Consider the following 20,372-nt stretch of genomic DNA (forward strand, 5'->3'; position numbering starts at 1 on the left):
AAATGTGTTTTGAAATAAAACTCACATTGTATCTCGTGTTCTCACAAAATCTTGATGACTCATAAGGCCCTTTGCCAAGTACACTGCTTACATTGTCTTATTTGAGTAGAGAATTTCAGTTTATAATTGAGGCATTATGTGACAGTATAATACAAGCATTTTCTCTCTTATGACCACATTTTAACCTTTATAAGCTATTTTCAAAAATATTGTACATTCCATTGGGTTAAAAATTATATTGAAATGTGTTCAGATAGTCCTTTGTGTCTGATTAAACCTGCGTTACACAATCAGATGTGCAACTCCCCCCCATGTGGTTCTTGCCAATGATGTGCAGAGCCAAACAATTGCACAAGTAAATCTGATAGAATTTAAATAATCATTTGATCCAGGTGTGGTGTAGCTTTTCTTTACTCGTAGCATGTTACAGTTTTGCTCAGGCCAGTGCCATGTGACTTCCCTTATCCTGAGGGAGACATTAATCATACTCACACAATCACACGAACACACAAGCACATAAACACCGCACACACACTACACACACACACACCCACACACCACACAGTCAACCATCCATGCCCATCTAATCCTCAGATCTTTCTGTCCTTTACAGTCTGAGCGGCACTGTTTTCATTGTAGTCATTGCCCGTGAGTCATCGTGCGTCTGAGCCAAGCTATTTGCTCTGGTTCACACTAGCTGACACACCTAGGACCAGGAAACACACCCATTCCCACATATCCTTGTATTCAACTAGAGTGACCTGCCACACAGTGGTGACAGTCACAGGGGATTCAGTTTGTAAAAACATGCACTGAATGCGCAAAATATTCGGGACATCTCCCTAATTTTTTGTTTTACCCTATTGCACAATCCACATTTTAGTTTCCTCAAAGCTCTTCTCCAACTTTCTCCATATCTTCATTGGCTTATCTTGATCTCTTCTCCTGCTGCAGATTCATTTACATTCAATACAGGTGAATTAATAAGTAACAATGGCTTTTATCTGGCTCTCATCAGTGTAAGAATGAGTTATTAAGTTACATTGAAAATGCGTAAACATGGTCATGTGGTACAGAACACGCAGCAGTGCCAGTGTTTACTGGGTTTGTTGTGTGACCATAAACGTTCAAAACCTGCTCAAACGTTTTACATGCGCACACATCATATGAGTTGTCTGTGTACAAGCAGTAATTGCTCTAAGCTGAAACTGTTCTTCACAGCCACACCTCAGTGGCAAAAAGTCAAACTTGCATGGCGTTGAGGAAACAGACGCAGAAGCCGGGCATGTGAAGAATGATCCTTTTCACATTTCTGTTGCAATATAAATAATCTCTGCAGTCAATAACATTATGCTATACATATTGTTCACCTACTCATTCACAGAATATGTATATATTGTAATTTCTGAGCTCTACAGTAATGTGTTTTTTTGTTAGGAACATTTTACTATCCTTTAGAATTGTTTATTTAAAACACTGTTGCAGTCCAAAGATTAAAGCAATACCACACTTCATGCAGAGTTCTTTAGGGTTTCTGCTTATTTTGCACATGGTTTGAATTACTCCTTCACTTTTATCTCAGTGTGCAAACAATCATACACAAATACACTCATGTGCACACACAAAAAGTGGCCCTTCTGTTTATGGGAGAGCTGCACCCTGCTTTTGAGAGAAAACAAAATCAGAGTTCTCTTGACTCATGGTGGTGTAATGAGATAATATTAAAGTGTGTGTGTGTGTGTGTGTGTGTGCACATGTACGTCTGCGTGCCACGCCCTGTTCGATCCCTACAAAGCCACGCAGTAACTGTGTTTGCTCTACTCCTTGCATATTGTTTGCTATTTCACCTCACCAAGCATGGGTGTGACATGTTGAAGAGGAGGTGTGTTTTGTTCAAGGACAAAAACACATACGTTAACACTCATATACATCCACCCACATACCACATGACATCCCATTTGCAAAGATCAGTGATTCCCAACCACTTGTACCCAAGCGTGTTCTTCTGCAGTTACAAGGAGGTATGAGTAAAGATTATAGGGTAACTCAACTCAGATTGAAAAATATACCTCCATATTGCCTCAGTTGTGGTTGTAACACCTAAGAATGGATATTTGATGTCATTGTTGGTAGTGGACAATTAAAACAGCTCTGAAAAAGGTATAGGCCTACAGCGGACCAAACCACTTTGATGTATAGGAGGGGGGAGGACATCACCTCGCAAAACTACTGGACTCGTATTACAGAACAAGAGATTAACCGTTTGTGTACCAAATACATTGAGTAGACGGCGCTGATCCACAGCAGTGGTTACATTTAATCGTTGTGATCAAAATACTGAGGTCAATTCGGTAGCGTTATACGCTGGATTTTGGTAGTGTCCCTACTAAATTTCACGCACTTGGTAACACCCTTAAACAGTCTGGTAACACCTAAACACGATGTTTTGTAAAGGAGCGTGTGAGTTAACGAGTGAGCAGGGAGTTCGAAAAGTTCAGGTAACAGGTAAATAGACTAATGGATACATGTTCGAAATGGTTAGCTAGAAGCAGAGCCGTTAAATAAGTCATATTAAGGGCTCTGCTTCTAGCTAACCATGGAACAGATGAAATAGCTAAAAGTAATCTTCAAATGGAGTTAATTGTTCAGGTTCAACTACTCCAAGGGGAAGAAGAATAAATAAAAAGTGCCAAATCGACCTAAACATTGAAACAATTTTATGAAAAATGTATAGCAAGCACTTAAAGTATCTTCTTCTTAAACTTACTGTATATATTAACAGCGTTAAAGAACATGTTTCAAATCAGTTCAAATGCACACATTTGGAACATGAGGGGCAGTGTCAATAGGGGGTACTTGAGTTCATATGAAAGGGTGGTACATCTGACAAACAAGGTTGGGAATCACCATCCTAAAATATTACTGCAGCTACAGAATGTTTCACCAGACATTTTCATCTATAAGCCTGTAAGGTCTCATTTGCTGACCCAGTATTACCCGTAATCCCAGGCTGAATGTGTCTGAGGCACCACCCTATGACTCTGTCTCAACGACTCATGTCATTTCTTCTTCCCAATGCACCACACTGAAACACATGGCCAAACTCGAAGTTGCCATTGTAAGTTATAACTTTTACTGACCATTTGCAATGTGTGGAGTTTTCTAAAACAAAAGTCACAAAATCTTTTATTTTTTTTAATATTGGAGGTGAGTAAGGCAGAGTCCTGTTTGCTTGGCTGGCCCTGTGTTTGAGCAGATTGAAACATGCGCACCAACAGTATTGTGAGAGAGTAAAACTGAAACATCATTCAGTGTATCATGGCTGGAATGTATTCTTCAAATACTTCAAATAACAGTAAGCTGTAAGGGGAACAGTAGCCTACCTATGAAAGTGTTTCACTCTAAAAAATCTTTCATGTGATGCGTTACAAAAGTATTAAGGGAAGAGAGTAGGCTATGTTCTTCCTATTGATTATTACTGTGATTATTACCATTGCTCTTTTCAGGTTATGAAATGATGGAGCAATATAACAAAGTATGTGACGCATACTTTCAAAATCCTCTGAATACATTTTAAAATGCAAAACAGAAACCCTTCAGTAAGACTTGGTTCAGGGTGGGCATTGTAAAACCAAACACTTCTTCAATCCTGTCTTGTAAATACTCACTTTGCCTTTTGTATGTAAGTAAAGGACTCACTCCTGAGTCATTTTGTTAATGATAACTTTGTGTCAGTTTGTGTGCAGTAGTTTAAATACTGTAATAACATGTTTATGTCCTTGCCCATCATATGATACCCATTTTGTGGCGTGTATTTCATTCTTATTCTAAAATGCAGACAAATGGATGAAAAGCAATTTAAAAGTACTGTGATCATTGTGTAAGCATTCATGCAAGGCAGTGAAAGGCCTATTCTTGTGCATGGGTGTTGGGTATAGTGACGTGTGTCGTATCTTGAATTAGATTAAAACAGTCAAAATGTCATCTTCCAGTTTTTTAAATATCATTGGCAACAAAGTCGAAGCAAAAAGAATCTCCAAAGCCATGGTAAATAATTTTTTTGCTTAAAGTGTAGGTACCTGTGGACATTTGATATAGTTATTTCATAGTGAATTAACATTTCTCTTTATTTTTTAAGCAGAGGTTTTCCTGTTGCATGTCATTGGAGCCCTATGTGAAGCAATGGGTGGTCCCACCGATGCTGAGAACCACTCCCTCGCACCGGTCCCCTCCCTCTGCAAACCAGGAGCCCTACCCAGCTCCCTGTCTAACCACTCTGCTCAGCCCAGAGGAGCAGCCACACAGAAAAAAAGTTTTAAATCAACTCAGAGCAGAGGAGGGAGGGAGAGAGGGGGGTGAAAACGCCCTGGAAACTTGGTTGACTGAGAAATAGGAAAAGAGTGTCAGAATCCTAACAGACAGCAAAGTTGTAACTGGAAGAAGTGCTTTTCTTGGGCTGGGGAGAAGTGGAGGGGACACGTTTTCAAGGATGCTCAAGCTGGTGTGAGGCTTCTTGGGCGCAAAGACTGCGCACAGGTAAAGATGCGCTATTTTCCCCTTGCTTAGGTTGTATTGGATGTTTTTTTGAATTGTGTTTCTGAACTTTGTTGCCAGCTTAATTGTGCTGAAGAAATAGCAAATCATTTGTAATAACTTCGCAAAAGTTTGAACAACTAAGTTGCAAAAGTGTCAAAGTTATCTGTCCAACATTCCTGTAATATTCCAATGTTTGTAGTGTAGTGAGTTTCTCCTGCTTTATTACACGTATTTATTGCCTGTGGTGGGCTATGGTTTAAGGAAAGCTTTGTATGAAGAAAAAACGTGTATTATTACTTCAGTGTTTTTCTGCAAAGGTGTTAAGTGGCAATTTTGTTATACAAATATCATCAAGTAGTGCAGGATATGAGGAGGTGGGTGTGTACCCACAGCTGCCACATGAATGCATGGGACTTGACTGGAGTTGCGCACTTCACTTTTCCTTTAACTGGACACAAAGGTTATTATCCAATGTGCATGTACGTGCTGAATCCATGGTTGTAGAAAGAATATAGGTTATGTTCATTTGATTTTTAGTCCTTTTAGAAATAAGAGGTAACGCCCAAAAGTCCTCTATTTGTTCAGTGCTTTGCCTATTGTGCAACGTGGATGTCCTTTGTATGCACATAATCCCTAGTTTTTGGGATAGCAAATTTGTTTTACAGCACTGGAATATCCCACACAGTAGATGAAAGTTGAATGGAGGAAGCGCTGAAAAGAGTCAGGTTGTTTGTGTAGCTGTTATCGTTCAGGTGTATCTCTTATCTGTCCAGCGCCCTTTTTTGGCGACCTGGACATTTAAAAAGTAAAGGTTGTTCCCTATGAGAGCCTGCAGTAACAAGTTTGGGTGTGGATTCCTCTCTTTCACCTCCCTCCTCCCCCTCCCTTTTCCCCCTCCCTTCCCTCTTGCTTCACTGTCTCCTTGCAGAGGCACACCCTTTACAGCCATAAAAAAGGAGAAAACTCATACATGCTGCTGTCGTTGCAGTAGTTCCCTATAACCACAATCAAAACTCCTTTATAGAGTATCCGGGCGGTTCCAGTACTGATCAGAACTTTTCCTCTGCCTGTCAACTGTGTTGTAGGGTGCTGTATAATTAGCAGTCATTTGGAACAATGAAAATCTCATATGCGCCTTTACAATGCAGTCTGCTGTGGTGAACTTGTCTGACAGTGTTTAATGTGATATAAGTCAGTTCTTGAACACGGCGTACCTCCTTTCCAGCTAGTGTTACTTTAGAGAAAGTTGGAAACTATCACTGCTGCTTTGTAAGGCATGTTTCCTGTTAATGACTTAATTTAGTTTTTTTTATTTTTATTTAAGTCTCAGGCAGTGAGAGATTTCTCTTTCTTTCTCTTACCTTGGGTCTCTTAACATGGGCTCCAAGCCAGGGTGTACAGGGGAGGGAGGGACGAAGATGGGGAAAGAGAGTCAGGGAGTGAGTTAGTGAGGGGGGATGGGCGGGGTGGGGGCAAGGAGGGGAGTAATGGAATGTAGTGGTTTGGAAAGACAAGCTAATTGAAACCAGGTTTGAGGCATAGAGGGGGAGCTTAGATTTCGCACATTTGGAGAAAGAGAGAAAAGTATTTTATCTGCCCAAAAAGTTGAGAAATATACATTTGTCTGTCCAACTTTCGCACATATTGAAATCATAAACGGCATCTTTCCAAGTGTGGTTCAAGCTAGAATCATCACATATAGTCTGGTCTGTGTTTGATATAATGTGTTTGTACAAGTTGAGGAAAAAGCAGATAGAATATCCACACTAGACATAATCCTTCGTTGAATCTCAGTTGAAAGTCAAATTTCTCTGTGTGTAGTTGCCTGTCCTCCACAGCTCCCTCCTGCCACACCCAAAAATCCAAGGGAGAGCTGCTTTTTGCTCCGCTCTGCACAGTCTTTTCTACAATGCGCACTAATATTGAGCGCCCCACAGCTGTAAAATGTCTGGCATTTCTCAAATTGCTCTAGTCAAGGTGATTGATTGTGACACAGGCTTCTTAAAGAATCAAATGTTGAGATGGGGCTGAAAAGTCTTTGGGTAGTGTTGTCATTTAAGCTATAATATGTTTAGTGTTCCTAGCACTTGATATTTTACTCTCTGACAATATGGCACAAATTTTTGTATTACATATGTTACTCTAGGTGTAGAGCTTTGCTGCAAGCAATGGTAGAGTACTTATACAAACATAATAAAAATGGAACACATATTTCATGTGGCAAAACGTTCAGAACTGGTTCCTGAATGCCTGCAGCCAAAGTGTTTGTCGGTTAAGAGGGCCTCATCTTAGCCTGGGGCGGATACTGTTTGTCTAAATACTTGCACTCTCCACCAATGCAGCAGTACAGAGGCTACATTATGTTATGTCACCTAACACATTTGGAATCCCAGAAAAAAGTTACACTGTGAAATTTAAATGTAGCTTTATTGATCAAATCTTGCTCAGTCATCGCAAGGCTGAAGCTGGAAGTGCATAGTGCCACTCACGCTGATATTGTTGCACTTGTCACCCATGTGACAAACAGCATCTTTACTAGCCCAAAGAAAAGACATGCTTCATGACTGTTTGGCGACTTAGCTCAACCATTTTTAGTTATTTATCACAGTGCTCCACCAGAACCACTTTATATTTTTGCCTGGTTGACTGGCAGTACAGGACAGAGGAGTGGTGTTACTTAGCCGTGCCAGTGTTAAACGGAAAGAGACTGGTTTCTAGCACACTTCCTCCGCCATTTCCTCATGGGTTTGTTGAGTGGGTGGTTAGAAGGAGGGACAGCATGGAGAGGTGAGGAAAGGGAGGTGGATGTAGTGAATAAGCTGAAAGAAGGGAGAGGATTGCAGTCAAACTAAAGATTATTTTTTCACACTTGGGCGTCCTCCACCACACTCACTGAAGTACCACCCTGGAGGTTAAATAAAACAATTGCGAATTTGTAAATACACAACTTCTTTAGTGAGGGAAGTTTAGTTTTCCTCCAGCTGCAAATAAACATCTAACTGTAGTGTGCCATTTTAGAAAGTCTTTCTAAGCCACCCAGCTGCCACTCCCTTTTCATCCCTCCACTGCTGGTTTGGGATGTTTCAGCATGTCCTCAGTATGCGCTGGGAAGCACCTATCATTAGCATTGCTTGCCTTGTTGTTGAGACATAGTGATTTGGGAAGTACGACGAGACAGTCAAGTCACACTCACAGTAAATTCAGACTTGTTTATTGTAGCTTCGAGCTTAATGGGACTTTTGCCAGAATTGAATTTAAAAAGGTGTGAACATTTTTTCTAATTAACATATCACTTTCACCACTGCTCTGCCAAACATCTGCAACGTGAAAGCATCCAAAAACAATACATCTGGCACAAGTGTAAGCACAGCACAGTCTACCTGCCCCCCCCCACTAACCATCTGACTTATACTCCAACCTCCACAAACGTCATTATGTTGCCTTGCACTAGGAATGACACTGTTACTCCATTTGGAAACATGCAGACAAAATGTGAGGGAGGCAGGGCTTGAAATGTAAATGTAGAAATACATTCAGCTTTGTTTAGGTTTTCTTTATCTGACACAAGATACTCAGGGATGGCACTCAGCATAATGCAACAGTCTCTCTTGCTCTAAACAACGCTGCTCTACTCTGGTGTGGTCAAAATGCTTTGTATCCTAACACTGCTTCACGTTTTACATCTAAGGAAGTCTCATGTCTATATATACATTCTGCTGCTATGGTTGCCACACACCCCTCCTCTTAACCTTTTTGTCACCTGCTCCATGAACGGACTTGGTATTTGTTCTTGTTCAAACAGCAGCTGTGAAAGACTAAAACAAACCGTAACCAAGCCAAACTATATTGAGTTAAATTGGTCAGTTGCATGGCATAGGCTATGTAAGGTTGCTATGGATGTCTGTAAACCTATCATGATCCCTTATTTATGTGGCAGAATTATGTGAACTTCACTCTCCCATTTCTTTCTCTCTGGTGTAACTATTTATGCCAGTTAAAAATATGCATCCTCAACTCAGTTATTCTGCCGCACTGCTTCTCTTTCATCATATTTTTTTTTCTTTGTTTGTTGGCTCTGAAACTGCGAATAGGCACCCCCCTAGGATCACTTCTCATTTCGGAACTCCAGCTACAGTCAAAATGTTTTGTTTCATTTTTGCAAAAATGGTTCTGGTGTTTTCTTATTGACTGATTGATTGAGTCACAGGTCCACAATGGCAACAGTTTGTGATGCAGCCTAAGTTCCGAGGAAGACAAGGAAAAACTCCCCTTACAGCCCTTGTGTATAAGGATCAAAATGGAAGAATCCCCAGGAGAGGAAATACAAAGTGAGATCCTCCCTCCTTGGATATAAAGAGTTTTAATACAGAACAATGAGTAATGACAGGAGCCAGGAGTTAGCTGATATTTACTGCCTCATAAGGCATAGAACCTTTCTTTTACTGTCCGTATGTGAACATGAGGCTTAAAAATAATTTACATGAAAATCAAGACATTGTTGAAGTGTACTCTCAACGCAACCCCTGGTCTTGTTTGTGATCTCGTACAGACTTTTCTTCAGTTTTTCCACTTTGTGCCTGACTCCTGCCAAAGTCACAATGGTTTAATCAGCACCAGGCCAAGTTGGCGTCAGTGGGCAGGCTTTGGTCTTATGCAGAACTTGTGGTTTGGTTTAGGGCTATGTGGACTGTGGAGTGCAGACAAGAACCATTTATTTTGACGCGCATTCCTTTTATATGTGTCACACATGCAAAGCCTATCTGCGTAAGAGTGAACCTTCACTGGGGCCTATTATGGCTCTTTTTGTATTTGTTGTGCTTGCTGCGTCAAACTACAATGGAGTTAAAGGGACAGGAAGTCTATTCTGTTTTGAAAACTTGACTGATTTGGTCACTACTCCTCTTTCTCTCTCTGCACTGAGACCTTTTTATTTGCTCATAATCAAATCTTATCACTCGCCAGCACCTCTGTGCCTGATTCACTTACAAGCTTTAAAGTATGTGCCCTCAAGCACATACCTAGACCCGGGGTGGGGTGGAGATGGATTGCAGTGATGTTTAGAGTTCTGTTTGTTGCATCTATCTGGTGCACAGGTGGAGCCAACTAAAATGATGACAGCAATGGTGATATCGTTTATGAAAATGGGATTTGTTCAGCCGATCTTGTGTTGCTTCTCAGCGTTTATTTGAGAGAGTTGTGTTTCAGGGTACCATTAAAATGTGCAGATCTGACTGAATGTGGTCTTGTTTATTTGAGCAGAACCTGGAGGTGGGGGGTGTGGTGTACTGACTGCAGGGTGGTGGGCAACCAGGCAGTGTGCAGGGTGGGCAGCGTAGAATGGAGCTGGAGTCATAGAGAAAGACGACATTTCTTTGGAGTTAGTCACTGAGGGGAGAGGCCGGGCTCCCTTCCAGCTGGCCTGACGGCTCTATCAAGGAATGTGTGTGACTGTAGGCCTGGGTGGGGCAGGGCTGCTTACACAGAGACAAAGCGATGTGATCCGCCTCGTGGACTGTGGCGTGGTGTTTCTACTCTTCAACACAGCGTGTGTTTTTCCGCGCGGTTGCTGACCACGCTTCACCTTAATGTGCATGCCTGTGTGTGTATGTATTTAGAACAGAGGATGGAGGGGCACTTCCTTTTGTTATCTTTTGAGTTTCTGTACTCAGATATGGCCAATGCATGAAAAAATTAATTATATTTTTTATTTTTATTTTTCCATCATATATCTGGATGTTTTAGCAAATCTCTTTCATCAAAAAATCAGAAATAAGCATCTCTTTTAGTCAGAGATCTCATGTACCCTTTTTATAATTTTGTTTTGGGTATCAGTGATCCAGGCAAATTCTATCTCACATTACCTTTAGATTAATACTTTGGTACCTTTGGAAAATGTACCTTTGTCATTCAGTCAGCCCTTCAGATGACTTCCGACATGCCAGTATGATTAATATGTCTCTGTAACAAGAGTATGGGCTAGAGAGTGTACACAGCTGCTGTGGCGCAAGTCACAAACATAATGACAACCACGTACTGGGTGGCATTTATCTCAGCTATGTCCCATCTACTTCAGTGTAGCACCCGTTCAATCAACAACAGTGGAATGTCAGGCAAAACTTAAAAAAAACGTTTTACAAGCTTTGCTCCAATGTTGCTGATTTTAAGGGGCACGTTTACTCACTTTCTCTCAATTGCATTTAGTGAATAGCACAGGACTGTTTACACAGTCATTTGGCATTATTTTCGCCAAAGTAGTGAGCAATGTTGTTCATTGAACTTGGGTACCGTGGAGGGGAAGGTTAATAATGGGGTTGGAGAGCTTCAGAAGAATTTTTCTGAGGGACATGTTCCCACCGGTAGATGCCTGTCTGCACACACATCAAGTCTGGTTCTGTTCGTACTGGGACTGACAAAGAGAAGGCTTTGTTTCACAATATGCTAGTGGGTTGAAGCAATAATCCTAGTATGTCCTGTAAGATTTTGAGCAAGTTACAGCGGGTAAAAGTAAGATTGACTTGGAATGCCAAATGACACTTCCAAATGATGAAACTGGAGGCAGAGGAATTCACAAGCATATTTTAGAGTACATTTCCTTTTAGAATTACTCTCGAACTGGATTTGCTTTATTTCATCTTTCAATTTCAAATTCCATCAAACTGAACTAGATCCTTGATAGATGTAGTGTGTTAGTGTGCAATTCTCTCTTCTCACCTGCAGAAGTGAGGGCCACACCAAACAAGCAGCTGGATTTATGTACTTAAAGGGAGTCTTTTGCATTGTTACTTGCCAGGATCAATACAGATACTATTGGTTGGTTAATTATTAAAGACTCTGAAGGCTCTGATTGGTCATGGAGCGTCCATTTATCATGTACACTAAGATTCTAAGAAATCCTGACACACCTCTTAATGCAACACTAACTGTATGTAAGGAATATGTTACACTGTCTGTCAGTCATTCGACTGAAACATGGTGCGTTATTGCATCAGAGAGCAGTGTGATGAGTTCAGGCTGGGTTTCTTTTGTAACACCATTATAACGACAGAACTTAGTGGCAGGAGTCTTATTGTTCTTGTCATTTAAGTCTTTTTTAAGCATATCATGTAAATCCCAATCCTGTTTTTGGTTTTCTGTCAACAGAAGTCGAGAATACAAGTACCAGAGCATCAGATTGAAGCCCTTGGCCTTGCTTGAGCAATCCAAGGTAAGTGTCCTTACATATTGCAAGAGATGCTCAAAGCACATGTGTTACTGGTTAAGTAAAGGAAAGAAAACTAAAGTTCTTATTATCTATCACTCCACTCCAAGGCCATTCTGTCAGTGTCACTTTACAACAGCATTATATTATGCCGCCAGACGCCAAACCTCTGTTGGAATGTTTGTTGCAAAGCATCCTTTGAACCTAAAGGGTCATGCCGCTGCCATTCAGCTGTGAAAGGCCTGCCTTGTGGAAACCTGACACTTGGCTGCTTCTGCTCCCTGTGCCTCCTCTTTGCCCCCCTCCTTTATCCCCCCAGACACCACCTGTTCCGCTTGAACCCCTTTCCCCTATCTTATGAAACAACCCTGTCAAAGAGCCTGACAAGCTCACGCTGTTTTAACTGTTTGTCGTCGGCAGCTGTGGATGATTTAGTCATCATGAATGGAGGGAAAGTTAGCGAAAGCTGCAATACCAAACCCAAACAGTATGCAGACCAATGGCAGGCCGTAAGAGAGGCGTATCCTGAAAAGCTTTGTGGTTGCACTCTAGTTAACAGAAGCTTTTGTCTGGCTGGCTGTCCCGACGTCCCCCCTTGCTCAACATACCAGGCCATAATAAAACATGACAGATAAACAAGCTCATCTGTTTCCCTTTGCCCTCACTCCCTCTGTGGTTCCCGTCAATGCTTCTTGTAAAAGTCGCATTTTGTATGTTCTTCAAATGTGAAAGCTTTTGATAACATCACTAATCACATTTAAGGAAATGTGACATCAGGTATATCACTCATAGGCATGTGGCAAAGAAAAGACGAATGGTTGAGTGTCATGTTGCCTGACTGCTTTGAGCCACAGACTGCCTGCCTGTCTTATGATCCCAAGAACAGAGCCTTACTTATTAAGCATCTGTTTACAACACAATCCATATCTAATCATATGATCTACAAGTTAATTGTTCCTCTGTGCTCTATTTTTAAAAGACGTTATGCTATGTTAGGGAGGGGGGATTCTTGTTCTTGAGGCTGAATTTGAAGAAGAATGAAGACAGAGTGAAGTCTGTAAATATTCTGTATGTCCTTTGCACAGTGTATTTGTATGCTGAGGAGACACTGATATGTTCATTTGTACTTGCCTGTTTTCTTCCCCCTCCTACTGTTAACTTGTAGGCTAACATTCCAGAGAGCAGTTTCCCTACCATTCCTCTCCCTTTTCCACTTGCTATCTTGTTCACTTTCTTTTTTTTTTTTTTTTTTTACCATTTCCTCTTCTCTCCATCTCCCTCCCTCTTTCTTAGTTCCTTCCTTCCCTCCTATATTGCTGCGAGCCTCAGCTCCTCCCTGCAGCTTGCTGCCAGGAATATGTCAAAGCTGTGAGAACAAGGATAGTTCACTCGCGATCATGGAGAGACTCAGAGTGAGGGTAAAACGTGGGAGGAGAAGAAGGCTAAATATGAAAGGAAAGAAAATTTAAATAGATGATAGGGAGGGAAAACAAAGAATGAGAGAAAGTAAGCACGTTGTGTCCTGAGGTTGTCCTTTTGAGATTGACATGGAGAAATTAATAAGAATATCTTTTTCTCCACCTTGCTGTTGGGGAATGTTTGTGCACACATAGATGTTGCCTTTCCCTTCCTCTGTAAGCTTGTTTTTCCCCTCTAAAAACATAATTCAACCAACTGCCTTGTTTGAGAGTTAAAGAGCTTCATAATCACTATCACCCCTCTCAAACACTGAATAGTTCTATGCAATGTCAGTAAGCCCTGAGAAGCATGTGGAAAAAAAATAGTTAGGCAACGAAGATCATGTGAAAGGTTTGCCAGCTATTTTGGTCTGTTCTCAGTGACTGAATCAAGAGAGGAGGTGGATTTGTAAAATGAGCCACATTGTAACCCATGGGGAAAACACATTCTTCTGGTTCAGTCCAAATTCTCTCGAGGCTGGGATCAGAAGGGTCTGGTTAAGATACTATAACTGGCAGTGTCAGTTGACCTGAGTGGAATTTGATGTACATGAGTTAATTGGGTAAGGCTGGGTCTTTGGCACTGCAAAATGCTTTTTTTGCCCCCTCCATACTCACAAATTTCAGTCGTGTTTATACATGTAATGTTGCGGATACTGAAAGGCTTGAGGTTTCCATAGATTCATATTACTAGCTTCAGTCAAGTCACACTGACAGACAATGAGAAATGAGAAAGAAGGAGAAGGAAAGAGAGAGGGAGAGGGGGAGAAGATCAAGTTGTAGATGCCTGCGAGTGGTTGGTGTCATTGTTGGTAGAAACACTATCCCTATGTCTGGTATTATCACTCTCAGTGGCCCTGGTCATTGTTATTCAGTTCTGAGAGTCTGCTAAAGGCTATTTTAGAGAGAGGGCTTAATATGACCTCAAAGTAATTTACAGTATTCCCAATAATGCAGGACCAGTCTATTTACTGACTTGAGTTAATTGGTATGTTGCTTGCTGTGTGTACTTGGACAGGGTCCAACTAGGGAGACCAGTTTCAAATCACTTAGCATTCCAAACTGTCTGTTTAATAATGCTTTCTCACTCCCCTAACTTTCATGAAAAGTCTGCTCTACTAATGGTTGATATACAATTATATCAGGAGAACAGGCCTCTATCTCACACACACATACATAAAGAAAGAGCTACATGCCCTACATGCACTAGATTTACAGCGTATTGTTTGACGTCCTAATGACAAAAAAATGACAAGGTTAAAAAAGACAAAACTAATGTTTTATTAGTTTTGTCTTTTTTAACCTTGTCATTTTTTTCTAGAACTGTATATCGGCAGTGTGGCAAGAGTGGCAGATGGCCGTTGATCAAGTGATGCTTGTTACAGATCCTTTTGAAACAGCTGTTTCTTTATCTTTCCCTCAGGTTCCTCTTGTTCCCAGCAGCGTGTTATCTTGCAGAACAGTGTGGCAGCTTTAGTGAATGGGGAAGGGATCTGTGGCTTACTGGTGTGGTTATTTACAGTGGTGCCAAAACTGTGTAGAAAAAAGTCTTTATTCAGACCTTGATATGGTGTTTGTGATAACATGGGAATCCAGTTTTACAGCTACAGTCCCAACAGTGCATTCTTCCTCCCGACTGACTTCTTGATTTGACTGTGTTAAAGGCTAGGTGAGAAGTTTCTTATGAGTTGTCTTATCTTGTTATATATTCAAGTGTATGTGAATTAAACGATCACCCACAGCCTGTTATGTATTATCTGACTACATGTCATCACCTTAAATAATAGTCTTAGAGGAGACCTACTTCTCTCAGGGTGAAGATAGAGCCAAGGCAAGCCAAGTGAAAGGAAACAGATCACACAGACAAAAGAAAACCACTTGTAGAGCAAGTGAGAAAAGGCATAATTGTCCCCAACAGCCCCCCCCCCCCCCCCCCCCCCCCCCCCCCCCCCCCCCCCTCCAGAGCAGCTGGTCACCCAGAAATTGTATTATGCATTTCTCTGAATAGGTAGGGAGCAGAGTGATACAACTAGTAAAGTAAAGTCCTTCCCAAGTTGTTCTCTGCTTGTCAAGCCCACCCCATAAAAACAAACCACAGGCAACCAGTACCACTATGACTTATTTCATTTCTTTTGTGCCATCCTGTGGATATATCATATTATATTTAATTTGCTGAAACCCACTGAATGACCTTGCCTTTTTAAATGAAATAATTTACAGCCACAGTCTGTGTTGTTTTGGATAGCTTTTTCTAATACAGTTCCACTAATTATTATCTAGATTCTATGTAGTCACTGGGCCCCTGGAAACTGAATTACTGGTTCATGAATAAAACTATTAAATGCCTGGGCAGCTATAGTACAGGTGGTAGAAAGGGTAGTCTGTTAATGTTAAGACTGGTGACTTTACATACACAAAGTGTCTTTGAGTAAGACACTGAACCCCAAATCCCTCTTGATGTGTGTTTGTCAAGGAAAAATGTCACTTTTGGATAGAAGTGCATGTTATGTAAAAACATGCAAACCACTGCTGGCTAGCTGGAGACACATGGCTCAGACAGCTTTGTGTAATTGAAGGTGTGGGTTGTGGAGAGTTTGGTATTAATGAAACAATGGTTGTCTGTTCCAAAGAGGAGAGTGGGTAGGGCTTGTCAACATGTTTGAAGAGGGAGGAAAATAGATAGAAAAGCTAAGCATGACTGTAAATTGGTTTGGTATGAGTTTACAGAATGATATTGAATTGTTTCATTGTTTGCTTATTGAAAGGGATTTTGTATTATGGCAAGCAATATTTAGTCTAAAGTCTAATGACCACATGCAATAAGTAACACAAAATGTGCTTTTGTACTGCTCAGTGCACCTTAAGGTGATCATCAATACAGTTACAACAAGTCAACCTAGACTGAAACTAGCTGTCAATTATGAACAGATCATGTGCAATGTGTGTGTGTGAGAATATACAAATGTGTAATTGTTTTAGTATTTTACTACTGTTTGTGGATGTGTGTTAAAGAGAGAGGGTGTTCACCAACATGTTGGTGTATGTGTTAATGTGCATTTCTGCACCTCTCTGTCTTTTTATAAGGCAAGGCCATACAAAGCTATAACTGTCATTGTTCTGTCTATTGACACTGGAGCTGGGGTGTAGGCACAGGATTAGGCTGCTTTCCTCAGGGCAGGGTGTGGTCCGACTTCAACCATATTTCCAAAATACATAAGGGGAAGGGAAATAAAATTTGGTGTTTTGGTGTTGTCTGAAAGGATTTTATCACCACCTAGTGTTCACCATTGGGTCTTACAAGCCAGACCATCTTGCAGAGCAGGGTTGGTAAATGCTTATTTCAGGCAATATAGGATTTGTTTTAAGGGTGAAAGAAGAATTTTGCCTTAAATAATGTGCAAATACATTGTATTAATGGTTATTATTATCTTTTTATACAGGAAAACCCAGATACAGTTTCCATCACACCAGAGGAAATAAATAGAGGAAATCAAAAACAAGGTATTTTATAAAGTTTTAAGCTTTCTACATGCGCTTTCTGTACTTTCTACATGCACACTTATACATTAAGTTCTTGCCACCTACATTTTTTGTTTCTCTTGAACCGATTATTTACATGGTTATGCTTACAGATGGCTGAAGAGGAGGAAACCAGGGAGGTGCTCTTTCCAGATTGGGAGGGTCCAGACAAAACTGGATTGACCATTGAACAGACAGGAGGAGAGATCTTTGTGAAGGAGGTGAAAGGAGAGTCACCTGCAGCACGGTCTGGAAAAGTATATCAAGGTAGCAAATTCCTATTTTATTTTTATTTTTTTAAATCATCTGGTATGGAGTAAGATTTGTCTCACCTGCATGCTGACTAATTTCTAGTATTCTTAATAGACTTTTTTGCTGCTTACTCTGCTTAATTCATAGGTGACCAGATTGTAGGCGCCACTGTCTACTTTGATAACATGAGCTCAGAAGAAACAGCTGAGCTACTGAAGACATTAAACCGGCACAAGGTTGGACTGAAATTACAAAACAAAGGAGATAAATCCCCTTACTGCTCGCCCTTGAGCACACCATGTCGTTCACCAATGGGAACCCTGACATGGGAAGGGAAGACCCGGTTTGGAGGTTCCAGTCCAGACATCATCCTTGTAAGTTCTTTTTAAAAATGATATGACTCCTGATTTGTTTGTGGGGAAGCAACTGTACAAAATACATGATATAATAACATTTCCATGTTGTATGCCTTCCTGTCTTTTTCTATCAACAGAGTGGGGATGATGATGACTATAAAAGAATATACACAAAAAAGATTAAACCAAGACTGAAGTCTGAAGACCTTGCAGAGGGAGTAGATGTTCGCACGGAGCGGCACAGCAGCACAAGCAGCGATGGCAGCACAATTACTACCATCACCCGCCGCATCACTACCTACACTGTGGATATGCCAGGTGGCATAAGTGAGCAACTTGAACTTTCAAGCCCAGAGTTCAAGGGGCTTAGGCACGAATCTGGAGATGGCTCTCCTCATATCAGAATCTCACATGGCAGCCCTTCAGGTAAAGTGGGAGCAGAAGAGGGAGTTTTTGAGTCAAGCAATGTCTCTTACACTGGGCCCCAAGTTAGTTCCACAGAGACACGCTGGGGCAGTGGGGGAGTTCAGACGACAACAATTATAAGAGAGGGAGAAAGAGAAAGAGTTACAGGTCTCAAATTTAAAGGGCCTAATTTAGGAGTAGCAGGGGGTAAAGGCCAGGGAGGCTTTGAGATCTCAAGAGGGAGTGGAGAGCAGGGAGATGGAAGCATTCAGGTGTCAGAAACAAGCACGACATTAAGAGACAGCACAAACACTGGTAGTAGGCATATTACATTTGGAGGGTTGGGAAATGCAGAGGTAACCTCAACTGATGAGAATGGAGGGTCAGTTAGTCTGTTTTTACCAGGAAAAAGCATGCATATTTTGACTTCAACCACAGATAAAACACAGAAGGGAAGTATTGATTTAGGTGAGAGGACAAAGGTGAAAGTATCTGAAACTACCATCGGTCACCCGCAGGCAAAGGGATCAGATAGTATTGGTATGTCGAATGTAAGACTTGGTGGAGGTCACATAGGTACTGATACTGAATTGAGAGGTGGCAGGATAGGAGGATCAGCAATAACAGTAGGCAGTGTTACCTCAGGTTATTCCTCAGGGCCAGGCAAGATTTCAGTGGCAGGTGTAGATGTCAATCTTACAGGTTCAAAGTTGAAAGGTGAGGTTGACCTGCCAAGCACAATGGGAGGAATAAAAGCATCTGGTATAGACACTGATGTTCCAGGCTATGAAACTGAGGGAAGTGTGAGTGGCATAAAAACGTCAACCATCAAGATGCCCGTGTTTGGAATGAAAGAAATCAAGAAAGAGGGAACTAGTGTTGAAGTTAAACTAAGTGGTGATGCGGATATGTCAGTACCTGTAACACATGAAGAGGTGCAAAAACCAGAACTAGACATCAAACGGACAGATATACAGATCAAAGGTCCTAGTGCTAACATTGCAGGGTCAGTTGGCAATGTACATGACATTAAAGGTCCCACTATAAATATTGAGGGGAAAGAAGGCGATTTAAAAATGCCTGAGATAAAGACACTATCATTTGGGTCCACAGGACCAAAAGTTGCTGTTAAAGCTCCTGAGGTTGACATTAAAGCACCAAAAGGTGATAGTGGGGGCTCTGATGTAAAAACTGAAAGTCTGAAATTCAAGATGGGTTCCAAAACAGGACCTACAATGCCAGAATGGGATATAAGTGTGAAAGAAACTAAACGGGATGTGGATGTGTCAGTTCCAAAGATTGAGGGAGACACAACAAAACCTGCAGTCGAGATCAAAGGATCAGCAGTTGACATTGAAAAACATAAAGGTGGATTTGAGATGCCTAAACTCAAAAAGCCATCATTTGGCTTTACAGGTCCTAAGGCGGAAGCTACAGATGTTGATATAAAAGTTACAAAAGCGGAAATTGATGTCAAGGCACCTGAGGTTCATGTTAAAGCATCCAAAGTTAATGTTGAAAGCCCAGATGTAGACATAGACGCTCCCAAGGTGGACATTGACATTGAGGGACCTGAAGGTGGCTTTAACCAGCCAAAATCTACAATGCCATCCACTGGCCTGAAAGGTCCGAAGCTTGAAGGAGGTGTGACTGTATCTGTACCAAAGATTAAGGGAGACATAAAAGCACCTGGAATTGACATCAAAGGTATTACAGGGACAAATGGTGGTGTTGAAATTCCAAAAATCAAAATTCCTGAAGTGGAGCATGAAGTACCAGATGTTGACATTGAGGGACATAAAAGTGGATTTAAAATACCTAAAGTAAAAATTCCATCATTTGGAATTAAAGGTCCAAAAGTGGAGGGGCCAGAAGTCAACGTTGTTTGTCCAAAAGCTGACATGAATGTGAACGCTCCTGAAGTGGACATTGAGGGCAGTGGTAATGTGAAAGGATCAAAATTCAAAGTGCCATCACTTTCAGGACAGAAAATCTCCATGCCAGATGTGGATTTACATGTCAAAGGGCCCAAACTCAAAGGTGATGTGGATGTGTCAGGGCCAAAGATTGAAGGGGACATAAAAACACTTGATGTTGACGTTAAAGTTCCGGAGGTGGATATAGAGGGTCCAAAAGGTGAATTTGAAATGCCGAAAATCAAAATGCCATCATTTGGCTTCAAAGGTCCAAAAGGGGAGGGTCCAGATGTTGATATAAACCTTCCCAAAGGAAACATTGACATGAAAGCCCCTGCTGTTGACATTAAAGGACCAGAGGTTGACATAGAAGGACCGGATGCAAAACTGAAAGGAACCAAATTCAGCATGCCAACAATTTCAGGACCGAAACTTTCCATGCCAGATGTGGATTTTAATTTGAAAGGTCCAAAACTCAAAGGTAATGTGGATATGTCAGCGCCAAAGATCGAAGGAGACGTTAAAACACCTGAGTTTGACATCAAAGGTCCACAGGTTGATATTGAAGGTCCAAAAGGTGGATTTGAAATGCCTAAAATCAAAATGCCATCATTTGGCTTTAAAGGTCCAAAAGTGGAGGGTCCAGATGTTGATATAAACCTTCCCAAAACAAAAATTGACGTGAAAGCACCTGCTGTTGACATTAAAGGGCCAGAGGTGGACATCGAAGGCC

General features: G+C 41.2%; 1 protein-coding gene and 1 long non-coding RNA gene across 6 annotated transcripts in view; one reads left to right on the forward strand and one right to left on the reverse strand.

Moving 5' to 3' along the window:
* The window catches only part of LOC123957673, a 48,771-nt gene that overhangs the window by 9,292 nt on the left and 19,107 nt on the right, over window positions 1–20,372 (reverse strand). Inside the window, exon 2 of the long non-coding RNA XR_006821852.1 lies at window positions 18,364–18,451. This is a non-coding gene — a long non-coding RNA (uncharacterized LOC123957673). The remainder of the gene's footprint in view (window positions 1–18,363; window positions 18,452–20,372) is intronic.
* Window positions 4,362–20,372, forward strand: part of ahnak (AHNAK nucleoprotein) — a 32,262-nt gene continuing 16,251 nt past the window's right edge. For 2 of the 5 annotated variants that reach the window (XM_046030606.1, XM_046030607.1), the window contains exons 1-6: window positions 4,363–4,536; window positions 11,677–11,740; window positions 16,632–16,692; window positions 16,824–16,977; window positions 17,110–17,336; window positions 17,456–20,369. In XM_046030606.1, the coding sequence (XP_045886562.1) occupies window positions 16,824–16,977; window positions 17,110–17,336; window positions 17,456–20,369 (3,295 nt within the window). In that variant the 5' untranslated portion in view covers window positions 4,363–4,536; window positions 11,677–11,740; window positions 16,632–16,692. Of the gene's footprint in view, window positions 4,537–11,676; window positions 11,741–16,631; window positions 16,693–16,823; window positions 16,978–17,109; window positions 17,337–17,455 lie in introns of all 5 variants that reach the window. The other 3 variants (XM_046030605.1, XM_046030608.1, XM_046030609.1) reach the window with 3 other exon arrangements.

The sequence above is a fragment of the Micropterus dolomieu genome, linkage group LG19 (genome assembly GCF_021292245.1).
Source record: "Micropterus dolomieu isolate WLL.071019.BEF.003 ecotype Adirondacks linkage group LG19, ASM2129224v1, whole genome shotgun sequence".
In the NCBI taxonomy this organism is placed as follows: domain Eukaryota; kingdom Metazoa; phylum Chordata; class Actinopteri; order Centrarchiformes; family Centrarchidae; genus Micropterus; species Micropterus dolomieu.